The sequence below is a fragment of the Salvelinus fontinalis genome, chromosome 15 (genome assembly GCF_029448725.1).
Source record: "Salvelinus fontinalis isolate EN_2023a chromosome 15, ASM2944872v1, whole genome shotgun sequence".
In the NCBI taxonomy this organism is placed as follows: domain Eukaryota; kingdom Metazoa; phylum Chordata; class Actinopteri; order Salmoniformes; family Salmonidae; genus Salvelinus; species Salvelinus fontinalis.
The window spans coordinates 6,198,370-6,213,203 of NC_074679.1; the positions used below are offsets into that span (position 1 = coordinate 6,198,370).

Consider the following 14,834-nt stretch of genomic DNA (forward strand, 5'->3'; position numbering starts at 1 on the left):
AGAATGGTCGTAAAACCCCTGAAATAGTTTTTAGCTCAATTTCCATTTTTCACCAACGCCCAGGGGGCTTCGGATATTCTGGCATTGAAGTGTTATTGAGTGGTTGTCAAATTAAAAAATAAAGGTGTGTGTACAACTTGAGTGGTAAGCAAACACTTTTATCTAATCATCAGGGAGGAAACGAACAGGGAAGTGGGGGATAGGTGAGGGAAACACAGACGAGAGTTGCCCAGTGACACGAGCCTACCAGACGAGCTAAACTACTTTTATGCTCTCTTCGAGGCAAATAACACTGAAACATGGATGAGAGCACCAGCTGTTCTGGAAGACTGTGTGATCACGCTCTCCGCAGCCGATGTGAGTAAGACCTTTAACAGGTCAACATTCACAAGGCCGCAGGGCCAGACGGATTACCAGGATGTGTACTGCGAGCATGCGCTGACCAACTGGCAAGTGTCTTCACTGACATTTACAACCTCTCCCTGTCCGAGTCTGTAATACCAACATGTTTTAAGCAGACCACCATAGTGCCTGTGCCCAAGAACACTAAGGAAACCTGACTAAATGACTACCGACCCGTAGCACTCACATCTGTAGCCATGAAGTGCTTTGAAAGGCTGGTCATGGCTCATATCAACACTATTATCCCAGAAACCCTAGACCCACTTCAATTTGCATACCGCCCCAACAGATCCACAGATGATGCAATCTCTATTGCACTCCACACTGCCCTTTACCACCTGGACAAAAGGAACACCTATGTGAGAATGCTATTCATTGACTACAGCTCAGCGTTCAACACCATAGTGCCCTCAAATAAGCTAAGGACCCTGGGACTAAACACCTCCCTCTGCAACTGGATCCTGGACTTCCTGACGGGCCGCCCCCAGGTAGTAAGGGTAGGTAACAACACATCCGCCACGCTGATCCTCAACACAGGGGCCCCTCAGGGGTGCGTGCTCAGTCCCCTCCTGTACTCCCTGTTCACACATGACTGCATGGCCAGGCACGACTCCAAACCCATTATTAAGTTTGCAGATGACACAACAGTAGTAGACCTGATCACCGACAACGACGATACAGCCTATAGGGAGGATGTCAGAGACCTGGCCGTCTGGTGCCAGGACAACAACCTCTCCCTCAACGTGATCAAGACAAAGGAGATGATTGTGGACTACAGAAAAAAGAGGACTGAGAGCACCCCCATTCTCATCGACGGGGCTGCAATGGAGCAGGTTGAGAGCTTCAAGTTCCTTGGTGTCCACATCACCAACAAACTAACATGGTCCAAGCACACCAAGACAGTCGTGAAGAGGACACAACAAAACCTATTCCCTCTCAGCAGACTGAAAAGATTTTGCAGTGGTCCTCAGAACCTCAAAATGTTCTACAGCTGCACCATCGAGAGCATCCTGACTGGTTGCATCACTGCCTGGTATGGCAACTGCTCGGCCTCCGACCACAAGGCACTACAGAGAGTAGTGCGAATGGCCCAGTACATCACTGGGGCCAAGCTTCCTGCCATCCAGGACCTCTATACCAGGCGGTGTCAGAGGAAGGCCCTAAAAATGGTCTAAGAGTCCAGCCACCCCAGTCATAGACTGTTCTCTCTGCTACCGGACGGCAAGCGGTACCAGAGCGCCAAGTCTACTGTAGGTCCAAGAGGCTTCTAAACAGCTTCTACCCGAAGCCATAAGACTCCTGAACATCTAATCAAATAGCTACCCAGACTATTTGCATTGCCCCCCCCCCCCCCCCCCCCTTTTACACCACTGCTACTCTCTATTGTTATCATCTATGCATAGTCACTTTAATAACTCCTACACCTACATGTTCATATCACCTCAACTAACCGGTTCCCTCGCACATTGACTCTGTACCGATACCCCCCTGTATATAGTCTCGCTATTGTTATTTTACTGCTGCTCTTTAATTATTTGTTACTTTCATTTCTTATTCTTGTCAGTATTTTTTTTAAACTGCATTGTTGGTTAGGGGCTCGTAAGTAAGCATTTCACTGTAAGGGCTACACCTGTTGTATTCGGCACATGTGACTAATACAATTTGATTTGATACGCTTGCAAGTGGATGCTGATTGAAAGTTAGCAGGTATGTACTCCTTAAGAAGTCAAACACACTCCCTCTCGGCTGAAATAGATTGGCCTGATAAAAGAGCTACAGTGCACCGTTTGCATTCATCCTTCTACCATACATGCTATGCGTGCTGGCACCCAGGCACCTTACCTATGTGTTTCCCATACATGTGGTAGTAGAAACCAAAGCAGTAGGTGGGAGAGGACGTCACAGTCCCATAAGGGCTTTTGGGGGCGACGTTGAAAGTGGGGGTCAACAGTCGAGCCTTTTCTCCCTCCAGGCGAGGTCGAGACGTCTCGATGTACATGTAGAAACCTGTATGATGGAAAAACAATGACAATCAAAGTAGAAACCTGTATGATGGTAAAACAATGACACTGACCGAACAACACAACATATTGTATGTAAAACCCCCAAAAGTAACCCTCTCTGTCCTGCCATGGTAACCCTCTCTGTCCTGCCATAGTAACCCTATCTGTCCTGCCATGGTAACCCTCTCTGTCTTGCCATGGTAACCCTTTCTGTCCTGCCATGGTAACCCTCTCTGTCCTGCCAGGGTAACCCTCTCTGTCCTGCCATGGTAACCCTCTCTGTCCTGCCATGGTAACCCTCTCTGTCCTGCCATGGTAACCCTCTCTGTCCTGCCATGGTAACCCTCTCTGTCCTGCCATAGTAACCCTCTCTGTCCTGCCATGGTAACCCTCTCTGTCCTGTCATGGTAACCCTCTCTGTCCTGTCATGGTAACCCTCTCTGTCCTGCCATGGTAACCCTCTCTGTCCTGCCATAGTAACCCTCTCTGTCCTGCCATGGTAACCCTCTCTGTCCTGCCATGGTAACCCTCTCTGTCCTGCCATAGTAACCCTCTCTGTCCTGCCATGGTAACCCTCTCTATCCTGTCATGGTAACCCTCTCTGTCCTGTCATGGTAACCCTCTCTGTCCTGCCATGGTAACCCTCTCTGTCCTGCCATAGTAACCCTCTCTGTCCTGCCATAGTAACCCTCTCTGTCCTGCCATGGTAACCCTCTCTGTCCTGCCATGGTAACCCTCTCTGTCCTGCCATAGTAACCCTCTCTGTCCTGCCATGGTAACCCTCTCTGTCCTGTCATGGTAACCCTCTCTGTCCTGCCATGGTAACCCTCTCTGTCCTGTCATGGTAACCCTCTCTGTCCTGCCATGGTAACCCCCTCTGTCCTGCCATGGTAACCCTCTCTGTCCTGCCATGGTAACCTTCTCTGTCCTGCCATGGTAACCCTCTCTGTCCTGCCATGGTAACCCTCTCTGTCCTGCCATGGTAACCCTCTCTGTCCTGCCAGGGTAACCCTCTCTGTCCTGCCATGGTAACCCTCTCTGTCCTGTCATGGTAACCCTCTCTGTCCTGCCATGGTAACCCTCTCTGTCCTGCCATGGTAACCCTCTCTGTCCTGCCATGGTAACCTTCTCTGTCCTGCCATGGTAACCTTCTCTGTCCTGTCATGGTAACCCTCTCTGTCCTGCCATGGTAGCCCTCTCTGTCCTGCCATGGTAACCCTCTCTGTCCTGCCATGGTATTGTGATTCCAACCTGGGTTCCATTAATATTTATCTCACTTTCAAATACGTTGATCATTTCATTAAGTCTGCCTCGAATGCCAGAAGGGCTGGCTTTGCACTTTTTGAATTATTGGTTTCATTGCGCCAGGCAAGCACAGCTAAAGATAAAAGTATTTGAATGACAACAAATACTATTTGAACCCAGGTCGGATGTGCTGGTGTTCCACTGCAACGGAGAGAACATCAGAATTCTAAACCAAATGGCAGAGTTCATCTCTCTATAATAACAGCTACAAGTTTGTAGCTTAGGCACTGCCGTTAGCAGGCCATAAACTGTTCTAGTATCAGGAAAGGTTTCTGCACTGCAATTCTGTCTGACCTTGTATACAGTGCAATCCATAATACAAGCCTTCTCCGTGGATACCAATCAGATAAAAAAAAGAGCAAGGAATGTTGGGAAACTGTGAGCCGCGTGATTCATCGTAATGCCTTGGATAATTAAAAGCAATGCATTATTTCTGACATAATCCATCATAACATGCCCTAAAACACTTAAACAAATGTATCCCCGATTAATTGGTTTATTTTAACGGCTGGGGCTTTTGGCATTTAACGAGTGGATAGCATTGCGGGAGATTGTACTTTGGAGGAATGGTTACTGCTAATTCCCTTAAGGCATATGTCGATGGGCAGGTAGTGACAGACACTCATATTTCATAATGCTGCCCGCTCTCTAAAGGAAATGTCACAGCCATCCCCGCAGCGCTGCAGATGTCCATCAGGGCTAATACACCCCATAGAGACACAGAGCAGAGAGGAGGAGGAGATGAGGAGGAGGAGAAGGAACAGAGGAGGAGGAGATGAGGGCGGAGGACGAGGAGGAGAAGGAGCAAAGGAGGAGGAGATGAGAGCGGAGGAGGAGGAGAAGGAGCAAAGGAGGAGGAGATGAGGGAGGAGGAGGAGCAGAGGAGGAGGAGATAAGGGCGGAGGAGGAGGAGGAGGAGAAGGAGCAGGGGAGGAGGAGATGAGGGAGACGGAGGAGCAGAGGAGGAGGAGATAAGGGCGGAGGAGGAGGAGGAGAAGGAGCAGGGGAGGAGGAGATGGGGTGGAGGAGGAGTAGATGGGGCAGAGGAGGAGGCGATGGGGTCGAGGTGGAGGAGGAGGAGGAGGAAGATGATGAGGAGGAGGAGATGGGGTGGAGGAGGAGGCGGAGGATCAGATGGGGTGGAGGAGGAGGAGGACAAGATGGGGCGGAGGAGGAGGAAGAGATGGGGTGGAGGAGGAGGAGGATGAAGAGATGGGGCCGAGGAGGAGGAGGATGAAGAGATGGGGCGGAGGAGAAGGATGAGATGGGGAGGAGGAGGCGATGGGGAAAAGGAGATTTGGCGGAGGAAGATGATGAGGAGGAGATGGGGTGGAGGAGATGGGGCAGAGGAGGAGGAGGATCAGATGGGGCGGAGGAGGAGATTGGGCGGAAGAGGTGATGAGGCGGTTGTTGAGGAGGAGGAGGAATAAGATGAGGAAGAGGAGTTGGGGTGGAGGTGGAGGACGAGATGGGGGGGGGGAGGAGGCGATGTGGCGGAGGAGGAGATGGGGCGGAGGAGGAGGAGGAGATGGGGCAGAAGAGAAGATGGGGTGGAGGAGGAGGAGATGGGGCAGAGGAGGAGGAGGATGAGATGGGGCGGAGGAGGAGGAGGAGGTGGGGCGGAGGTGGAGGAGATGGTGGGGCAGAGAAGTAGATGGGGCGGAGGAGGCGATGGAGCGGAGGAGCAGGATGAGATGGGGCGGAGGAGGCGATGGGGCGGAGGAGGCAATGGGGCGGAGGAGCAGGATGAGATGGGGCGGAGGAGGCGATGGGGCGGAGGAGATGAGGATGAGGAGAAGGAGGAGGAAGATGAGGAGGAGGTTGTGTGATGGTGATTTTCTGGTGACACTGTCTGTGATTTATTTAGAATTCAAGGCACACTTAACCAGCATGGCTACCACAGCATTCTGCAGCGATACGCCATCTCATCCGGTTTGTGCTTAGTGGGCTATCATTTCTTTTTCAATAGGACAATGACCCAACACACCTCCAGGCTGTGTAAGGCTATTTGACCAAGAAGGAGAGTGATGGAGTGCTGCATTAGATGACCTGGCCTCCACAGTCAACCGATCTCAACCCAATTGAAATGGTTTGGGATGAGTTGTACAACAGAGTGAAGGAAAAGCTGCCAACAAGTGCTCAGCATATGTGGGAACTCCTTCAAGACTGTTGGAAAAGCTTTCCAGGTGAAGCTGGCTGAGAGAATGCCAAGAGTGTGCAAATCTGTCATGAAGGCAAAGGGTGGCTATTTGAAGAATCTCAAATATAAAATATATTTTGATTTGTTTAACACTTTTTTGGTTACTACATGATTCCATATGTGTTACTTCATAGTTTTGATGTCTTCACTATTATTCTACAATGTAGAAAATAGTAAAAGTAAAGAAAAACCCTTGAATGAGTAGGGGTTCTAAAACTTTTGACCAGTAGTGTAGATACATAGCTCTGAGACTACTGTCCGCGGTGGACACAGCCTGACCACCCACCTCCCCATAATTCCCAGCTTTCAGCTTGACTGGCTATATTTACTAGCCTTCAGCTAGACTGGCTATATTTACTAGCCTTCAGCTAGACTGGCTATATAACTTCAACAAACATTTCTCAATGGCTGGCCATGCCTTCCACCTGGCGACTCCAACCTTGGCCAACAGCCCCGCCCCCCCCGCTGCTACTCGCCCAAGCCTCCCCAGCTTCTCCTTTACCCATATCCAGATAGCAGATGTTCTGAAAGAGCTGGAAAACCTGGACCCATACAAATCAGCTGGGCTTGACAATCTGGGCCCCCTATTTCTGAAACTGTCCGCTGCCATTGTCGCACCCCCTATTACCAGCCTGTTCAACCTCTCCTTCGTATCATCTGAGATCCCCAAGGATTGGAAAGCTGCCGCTGTCATCCCCCTCTTCAAAGGGGGAGACACCCTGGACCCAAACTGTTACAGACCTATATCCATCCTGCCCTGCCTAGCTAAGGTCTTCGAAAGCCAAGTCAACAAACAGATCACTGACCATCTCGAATCCCACCGTACCTTCTCCGCTGTGCAATCCGGTTTCCGAGCCGGTCACGGGTGCACCTCAGCCACGCTCAAGGTACTAAACGATATCATAACCGCCATCGATAAAAGACATTACTGTGCAGCCGTCTTCATCGACCTGGCCAAGGCTTTCGACTCTGTCAATCACCATATTCTTATCGGCAGACTCAATAGCCTCGGTTTTTCTAATGACTGCCTTGCCTGGTTCACCAACTACTTTGCAGACAGAGTTCAGTGTGTCAAATCGGAGGGCATGTTGTCCGGTCCTCTGGCAGTCTCTATGGGGGTACCACAGGGTTCAATTCTCGGGCAGACTCTTTTCTCTGTATACATCAATGATGTTGCTCTTGCTGCAGGCGATTCCCTGATCCACCTCTACGCAGACGACACCATTCTGTATACTTCCGGCCCTTCCCTGGACACTGTGCTATCTAACCTCCAAACGAGCTTCAATGCCATACAACACTCCTTCCGTGGCCTCCAACTGCTCTTAAACGCTAGTAAAACCAAATGCATGCTTTTCAACCGTTCGATGCCTGCACCCGCACGCCCGACTAGCATCACCACCCTGGACGGTTCCGACCTAGAATATGTGGACCTCTATAAGTACCTAGGTGTCTGGCTAGACTGCAAACTCTCCTTCCAGACTCATATCAAACATCTCCAATCCAAAATCAAATCTAGAGTCGGCTTTCTATTCCGGAACAAAGCCTCCTTCACTCACGCCGCCAAACTTACCCTAGTAAAACTGACTATCCTACCGATCCTCGACTTCGGCGATGTCATCTACAAAATAGCCTCCAATACTCTACTCAGCAAACTGGATGCAGTTTATCACAGTGCCATCCGTTTTGTTACTAAAGCACCTTATACGACCCACCACTGCGACCTGTATGCCCTAGTCGGCTGGCCCTCGCTACATGTTCGTCGTCAGACCCACTGGCTCCAGGTCATCTACAAGGCTATGCTAGGTAAAGTGCCGCCTTATCTCAGTTCACTGGTCACGATGGCTACACCCACCCGTAGCACGCGCTCCAGCAGGTGTATCTCACTGATCATCCCTAAAGCCAAAACCTCATTTGGACGCCTTTCCTTCCAGTTCTCTGCTGCCTGCGACTGGAACGAATTGCAAAAATCTCTGAAGTTGGAGACTTTTATCTCCCTCAACAACTTTAAAAATCTGCTATCCGAGCAGCTAACCGATCGCTGCAGCTGTACATAGTCCATCTGTAAACTACCCACCCAATTTACCTACCTCACCCCCATACTGCTTTTATTTATTTTACTTTTCTGCACTTTTGCACACCAGTATCTCTTCTTGCACATGATCATCTGATGATTTATCACTCCAGTGTTAATCTGCTAAATTGTAATTATTCGATTTATTGCCTACCTCATGCATTTTGCACACATTGTATATAGATTCTCTTTTTTCTACCATGTTATTGACTTGTCTATTGTTTACTCCATGTGTAACTCTGTGTTGTTGTCTGTTCACACTGCTATGCTTTATCTTGGCCAGGTCGCAGTTGCAAATGAGAACTTGTTCTCAACTAGCCTACCTGGTTAAATAAAGGTGAAATAAAAAATAAATAAAAAATAAAAAAATATTTACTAGCCTTCAGCTAGACTGGCTGTATTTACTAGCCTTCAGCTAGACTGGCTGTATTTACTAGCCTTCAGCTAGACTGGCTATATTTACTAGCCTTCAGCTAGACTGGCTGTATTTACTAGCCTTCAGCTAACCTGGCTGTATTTACTAGCCTTCAGCTTGACTGGCTGTATTTACTAGCCTTCAGCTTGACTGGCTGTATTTACTAGCCTTCAGCTTGACTGGCTGTATTTACTAGCCTTCAGCTTGACTGGCTGTATTTACTAGCCTTCAGCTAACCTGGCTGAATTTACTAGCCTTCAGCTAACCTGGCTGTATTTACTAGCCTTCAGCTAGACTGGCTGTATTTACTAGCCTTCAGCTAGACTGGCTATATTTACTAGCCTTCAGCTTGACTGGCTGTATTTACTAGCCTTCAGCTTGACTGGCTGTATTTACTAGCCTTCAGCTAGACTGGCTGTATTTACTACCCTTCAGCTAGACTGGCTGTATTTACTAGCCTTCAGCTAGACTGGCTATATTTACTAGCCTTCAGCTAGACTGGCTGTATTTACTAGCCTTCAGCTTGACTGGCTGTATTTACTAGCCTTCAGCTTGACTGGCTGTATTTACTAGCCTTCAGCTTGACTGGCTGTATTTACTAGCCTTCAGCTAGACTGGCTGTATTTACTAGCCTTCAGCTAGACTGGCTGTATTTACTAGCCTTCAGCTTGACTGGCTGTATTTACTAGCCTTCAGCTTGACTGGCTGTATTTACTAGCCTTCAGCTAACCTGGCTGTATTTACTAGCCTTCAGCTAACCTGGCTGTATTTACTAGCCTTCAGCTAGACTGGCTGTATTTACTAGCCTTCAGCTAGACTGGCTGTATTTACTAGCCTTCAGCTAACCTGGCTGATTTTACTAGCCTTCAGCTAACCTGGCTGTATTTACTAGCCTTCAGCTAAACTGGCTGTATTTACTAGCCTTCAGCTAACCTGGCTGTATTTACTAGCCTTCAGCTAACCTGGCTGTATTTACTAGCCTTCAGCTAACCTGGCTGTATTTACTAGCCTTCAGCTAACCTGGCTGTATTTACTAGCCTTCAGCTTGACTGGCTGTATTTACTAGCCTTCAGCTAGACTGGCTGTATTTACTAGCCTTCAGCTAACCTGGCTGTATTTACTAGCCTTCAGCTAGACTGGCTGTATTTACTAGCCTTCAGCTAGACTGGCTGTATTTACTAGCCTTCAGCTAACCTGGCTGTATTTACTAGCCTTCAGCTAGACTGGCTGTATTTACTAGCCTTCAGCTAGACTGGCTGTATTTACTAGCCTTCAGCTAGACTGGCTGTATTTACTAGCCTTCAGCTAGACTGGCTGTATTTACTAGCCTTCAGCTAGACTGGCTGTATTTACTAGCCTTCAACTAGACTGGCTGTATTTACTAGCCTTCAGCTAGACTGGCTATATTTACTAGCCTTCAGCTAACCTGGCTGTATTTACTAGCCTTCAGCTAGACTGGCTGTATTTACTAGCCTTCAGCTAGACTGGCTATATTTACTAGCCTTCAGCTAGACTGGCTATATTTACTAGCCTTCAACTAGACTGGCTATATTTACTAGCCTTCAGCTAGACTGGCTATATTTACTAGCCTTCAGCTAGACTGGCTATATTTACTAGCCTTCAGCTAACCTGGCTATATTTACTAGCCTTCAGCTAACCTGGCTGTATTTACTAGCCTTCAACTAGACTGGCTATATTTACTAGCCTTTCAGCACTTCAATCTGTTTGTGTGCCTTCTTGCATTATATGTTTTGCTAAATGTTTATCCTTTTTTCATTCATTGAGCTTTTAAATCCTCTTTTATTCACTTATTGCTGTTGCATCGTTGAGAGGTAAACCTGTAAGTCAGCATTTCATTGCACTGTGTGCTCACGTAGATCATGTGTATATGACGATTTAACAAAACCTGAAAACTGTCCTTGACCTCCCGGCCCTGCTGGAGGCTCACCACCAGAAACAATCTATCAGAACCACCCTCCCTCCTCACCATGGCGACACTGTACACAGCAAGAACCATGAACACTTCCCAGAAGTGGCCTTCTCAGAGTTACAGAATGCATTGTATTGTACTCTTTATGTTGACTTCTGTGTTGCTTTGTGAAAATACTGTATTAAGAAAGAGATCTATTGATTCTATTCGGGAATGCATCCCATGTCTCACATCCCATAGCATGGTATGCATTGTTTTCAGTACTGTAGGTAACATGGAGACAATAGGAAGTACATTTCAAACATTGTTTAAAACATGGTTTCCATTTCTTCAATCCATAAATGTCCTTGAAATGTTTTCCACATAAACACCCATGTATAGTGACTGGCCTGGCTAAAGCAACAGACTGAGGTTGTCCTTTTGTCATTTCAGTGTCAAACAACAATTATTCTATGTTTTCTGTCAGTCCATCACTAACAAACAATTCTAATTGTGACCTAACAACTAGAAATCAGTCATTTTCAATGGAAGGAGAAACAAGTAGAAATCCATTCATTTGACAAATATAGATTTGGCGACCAGAGTTGAGAAACTACCAACGTTATGAAAATAATCAACGACTTGATTTAGCGACATGACTATTTACTATAGTTGGACCTCCTGATATGTCATCTCATCATTGCACACCATCATGGTCAATGTCAACTACATTGACCATGATGTGAGTAAGGCCTGTTTTTTCCATCAATAACTAGGGAACGAGAAGGGCTGAGGTATCACTAAATTGATCACTAACATTTTGCATGTGCTCTGCTGCTGCAGTACAGTCATATCTGACTAAGATCATAAAATGGTGTCAGAAGTACTTCAAACTCATCAAATACAATACAGGAGAGATTATTTAACATAAAATAATAATGTTCGTTGAGTTTTGTTGGAATTTAGTGACTAAAAGTAGCTAACAGCTAACTGCTCTCTCTGTCATGTCTCTTCATTGAGGAGAGCAGCCCAAGCGGTGCCGTTGCTATGGATACTCACAGAGCCGCCATGAGCAGAGCGCATGCAGAGTGAGCTGTACGCAGGGAGTGAGTGACAGACAGAGAGGAGCAGCTAATGGATTTACTAATGGAGGAAGTTATTTCTGATTTTGGGTTTTGGGCAGTTCAGGGCCTTACATTTGGCAGAAGCAATCAGGCCTGGGTAGGGTAGGGCCTAAACATTGCGTCGCGGGCTTGGGCTTAAAATTCAGGCCTGTGCAGTGCTCTACAACTACTTGAGAGCAGAACAGAACGGAGAAATTGGTTGAACGATAGAGAGCACAGTGTTGTGTTGTGTTGGTGAGAGTGTGCATGCATGTAAAGGTACATTGGTGTGTGTGCTAACCTTGCTTGGAGCCCACTCGGTCACTGCTGGGCCCGGTGTTGGGCGTGTACTTGGTGTCTCTGGTGGCGGCACTGTGTCGGGTCCAGTCAAAGTCATCCGTCTTGTCCTGGGTGAACATACACACAGCCTCGTCCTCAAAGCTGCACTGGAACTCTCCTGATGGGGAGGACACACAGAGAAGACATTTAAAACTAATTATTATTATACCTTTATTTCAACAAGGAACACAGACTGAGACCAAGGTCTCTTTTACAGCTGGGCCCTGCGTATACATGTTTACACATACAGTTTAGGTACAATGATTAAGAAACTACACAAGACAAACAAAACGATCACAGATAACACAAAAAAATACAGGGGCAGATTGTTACATTTACACACAGGTTATTCCCCTAACAGCACACGAACTTGCATTACCCGAAGCAGTTACAAGCAATACAAAAATAAAAATCCTCCAATAAATGTTTAAAATGGGCAAGGGGGACAAGTGTCTCAAGTTTAAGTTTAGTCTGCAGGCTATTCCATAAGCAAGGAGCGTAACAGGAAAAGGCAGCCATAACCAACTCTGTGGAAATCACATGGGCCTCAAGTGTAATCCATGTTGAGACCTGGTTTTAGGAATTATAATTATGTTAAGTGATGATAAATAAGACGGTAGTTTATTCAGAAGTGCTTTATAGACAAACACGAGAACATGTTGTTCTCGTCTCACGGACAGCGAAGTCCAACCCACATTTTGATATAAAACACAGTGGTGAGTTCTGTAGCTAGCACCCGTAATAAACCTAAGTGCGCAATGATAAGTAGCATCCAGCGATTTAAGTGTTGATGCCGTAGCATGCATGTAGATAATATCCACATAATCTAGAACAGACATAAAAGTAGCTTGCACAATTTGTCTTCTATTTGTAGGGGACAAACATATCCTGTTTCTATAGAGGAAGTCTAGCTTGATTTTCCCCCGTTTACGAAGTTCGTCAACATGCATTTTAATAGACAGTTTATCAGCCAACCATATCCCTAAGTATTTATATGCAGAGACCTGATTAATTCGAGAGCCATCTAAGCTCGTAAGTGCAAGTGTATTTTCAACCAACTTTTTGAACCTATTAAAAAATATAAAATGTGTTTTGTTTGCATTTAAAACAAGTTTCAGCTGTATAAAAGACCCTTGTTATATCTTAAATTTGGTCTCCAATTGTGATTATCGCTTCAACGGATGACCAAGCATTGAGTACATGACAGTGTCATCGGCATATAAATGAATTTTACAATTTCTTATCTCATCACCGATATTGTTTATGTAGAGAGTGAACAGTAATGGACCAAGTATAGAACCTTGTGGGACCCCTTTAACCAACTCCAATGGCTCCGACTGGATGCCGTCAACTCTAACAGCCTGACTTCTATCCTTAGTCCTATTAACGGCAGCTTACCCAAAGTATCGCATGGTCTACAGTGTCTAAAGCTTTAGACAAAACTATGAACAATGCGGCACAGTACTTTCTATTATCTAGGGCATTAGTAATATAATTTACAACACGTACAGTGGCCGTAGTGGTACTGTGTTTAGGTCTGAAGCCAGATTGATTGCTAGAAAGAGTATTGTTAACAGTTAAAAAAGATTGTAGTTGTTTATTCACCAATGCCTCTAGAATGTTTGCCAAACAGGAGAGCTTAGAGACGGGCTGATAATTAACCAATTCACTACCATCACCTCCCTTGAGGAGTGGTAAAACAAAAGCTGTTTTCCAAGCTTTAGGAATCTTTCCTATCACTAATGTTTGATTAAAGATATGCGTCACTGCACTAACAATAATAGGTGCCGCACACCTGAGTAAATATGGATCCAGATTGTCAGCGCCTAACGATTTCTTAGAATCTTTAGCAGATAGTGCAGATAAGACCTCATCTTCTGTGATTTTTTGAAAATTAAAAACCGGCTTACTGTTTTCCACATCAGCTGGGGGCCGAGGGACTGAAACAATAGACCGGTCAGGATCATGTTGGCCATTTTTTCTTTCAAAAAGAAAACTAGCAGAAATAAAATGCTTATTAAAAACATCACACATTTCAGTTCGTCAATGATGATCCCAGATTCCGATGTAATTTGCTTCGGCAGGGAAAGTCAATGAGTTTCCTCGTTTAAGTGAGTTAACAGTTTTCCAGAATTTAGCGGGATCCCCAGCAGACTCTGTCATAGCATCAAGAAAATACCTAGATCTTTCCTTTTTTTTTTCTTCCGGTCTATTTATTTCTCAATTGCCTAAAAAGCAGCCAATCAACTGTTTCACCAGTTTTCCTCGCCAAGGCCCATGCTTGATTCTTTTGCAGGAAAAGGATTTTCAAATCACAGGAGAACCAAGGATTAGTTCGATTTTTTTACCCTAAGTCGCTTTAACGGGGCGTGTTTATCAGCCATGAAGGTACAAATGTATGAAAAGAAAGAGAACACTAATTATGCAGTTTACGGATAAAAGCTCTGAGTAATAAAGTTCATGGATAAAGGCTCTGAGTAATAAAGGTCATGGATAAAGGTCATGGATAAAGGTCATGGATAAAGGCTCTGAATAATAAAGGTCATGGATAAAGGTCATGGATAAAGGCTCTGAATAATAAAGGTCATAGATAAAGGCTCTGAATAATAAAGGTCATGGATAAAGGCTCTGAATAATAAAGGTCATGGATAAAGGCTCTGAATAATAAAGGTCATGGATAAAGGTCATGGATAAAGGTCATGGATAAAGGCTCTGAGTAATAAAGGTCATAGATAAAGGCTCTGAATAATAAAGGTCATGGATAAAGGCTCTGAGTAATAAAGGTCATAGATAAAGGCTCTGAATAATAAAGGTCATGGATAAAGGCTCTGAGTAATAAAGGTCATAGATAAAGGCTCTGAGTAATAAAGGTCATGGATAAAGGCTCTGAATAATAAAGGTCATGGATAAAGGCTCTGAGTAATAAAGGTCATGGATAAAGGCTCTGAGTAATAAAGGTCATGGATAAAGGCTCTGAGTAATAAAGGTCATGGATAAAGGTCATGGATAAAGGCTCTGAGTAATAAAGGTCATGGATAAAGGTCATGGATAAAAGCTCTGAGTAATAAAGGTAATGGATAAAGATCA

General features: G+C 45.7%; 1 protein-coding gene across 1 annotated transcript in view; it reads right to left on the reverse strand.

Moving 5' to 3' along the window:
- LOC129811331 (MAM domain-containing glycosylphosphatidylinositol anchor protein 2-like) overlaps positions 1 to 14,834 on the reverse strand; it is a 207,163-nt gene that overhangs the window by 13,176 nt on the left and 179,153 nt on the right. Inside the window, exons 13-14 of the mRNA XM_055862549.1 lie at positions 11,710 to 11,865; positions 2,245 to 2,409 (exon numbers count right to left, since the gene is read on the reverse strand). Of these exons, the coding sequence (XP_055718524.1) occupies positions 2,245 to 2,409; positions 11,710 to 11,865 (321 nt within the window). The remainder of the gene's footprint in view (positions 1 to 2,244; positions 2,410 to 11,709; positions 11,866 to 14,834) is intronic.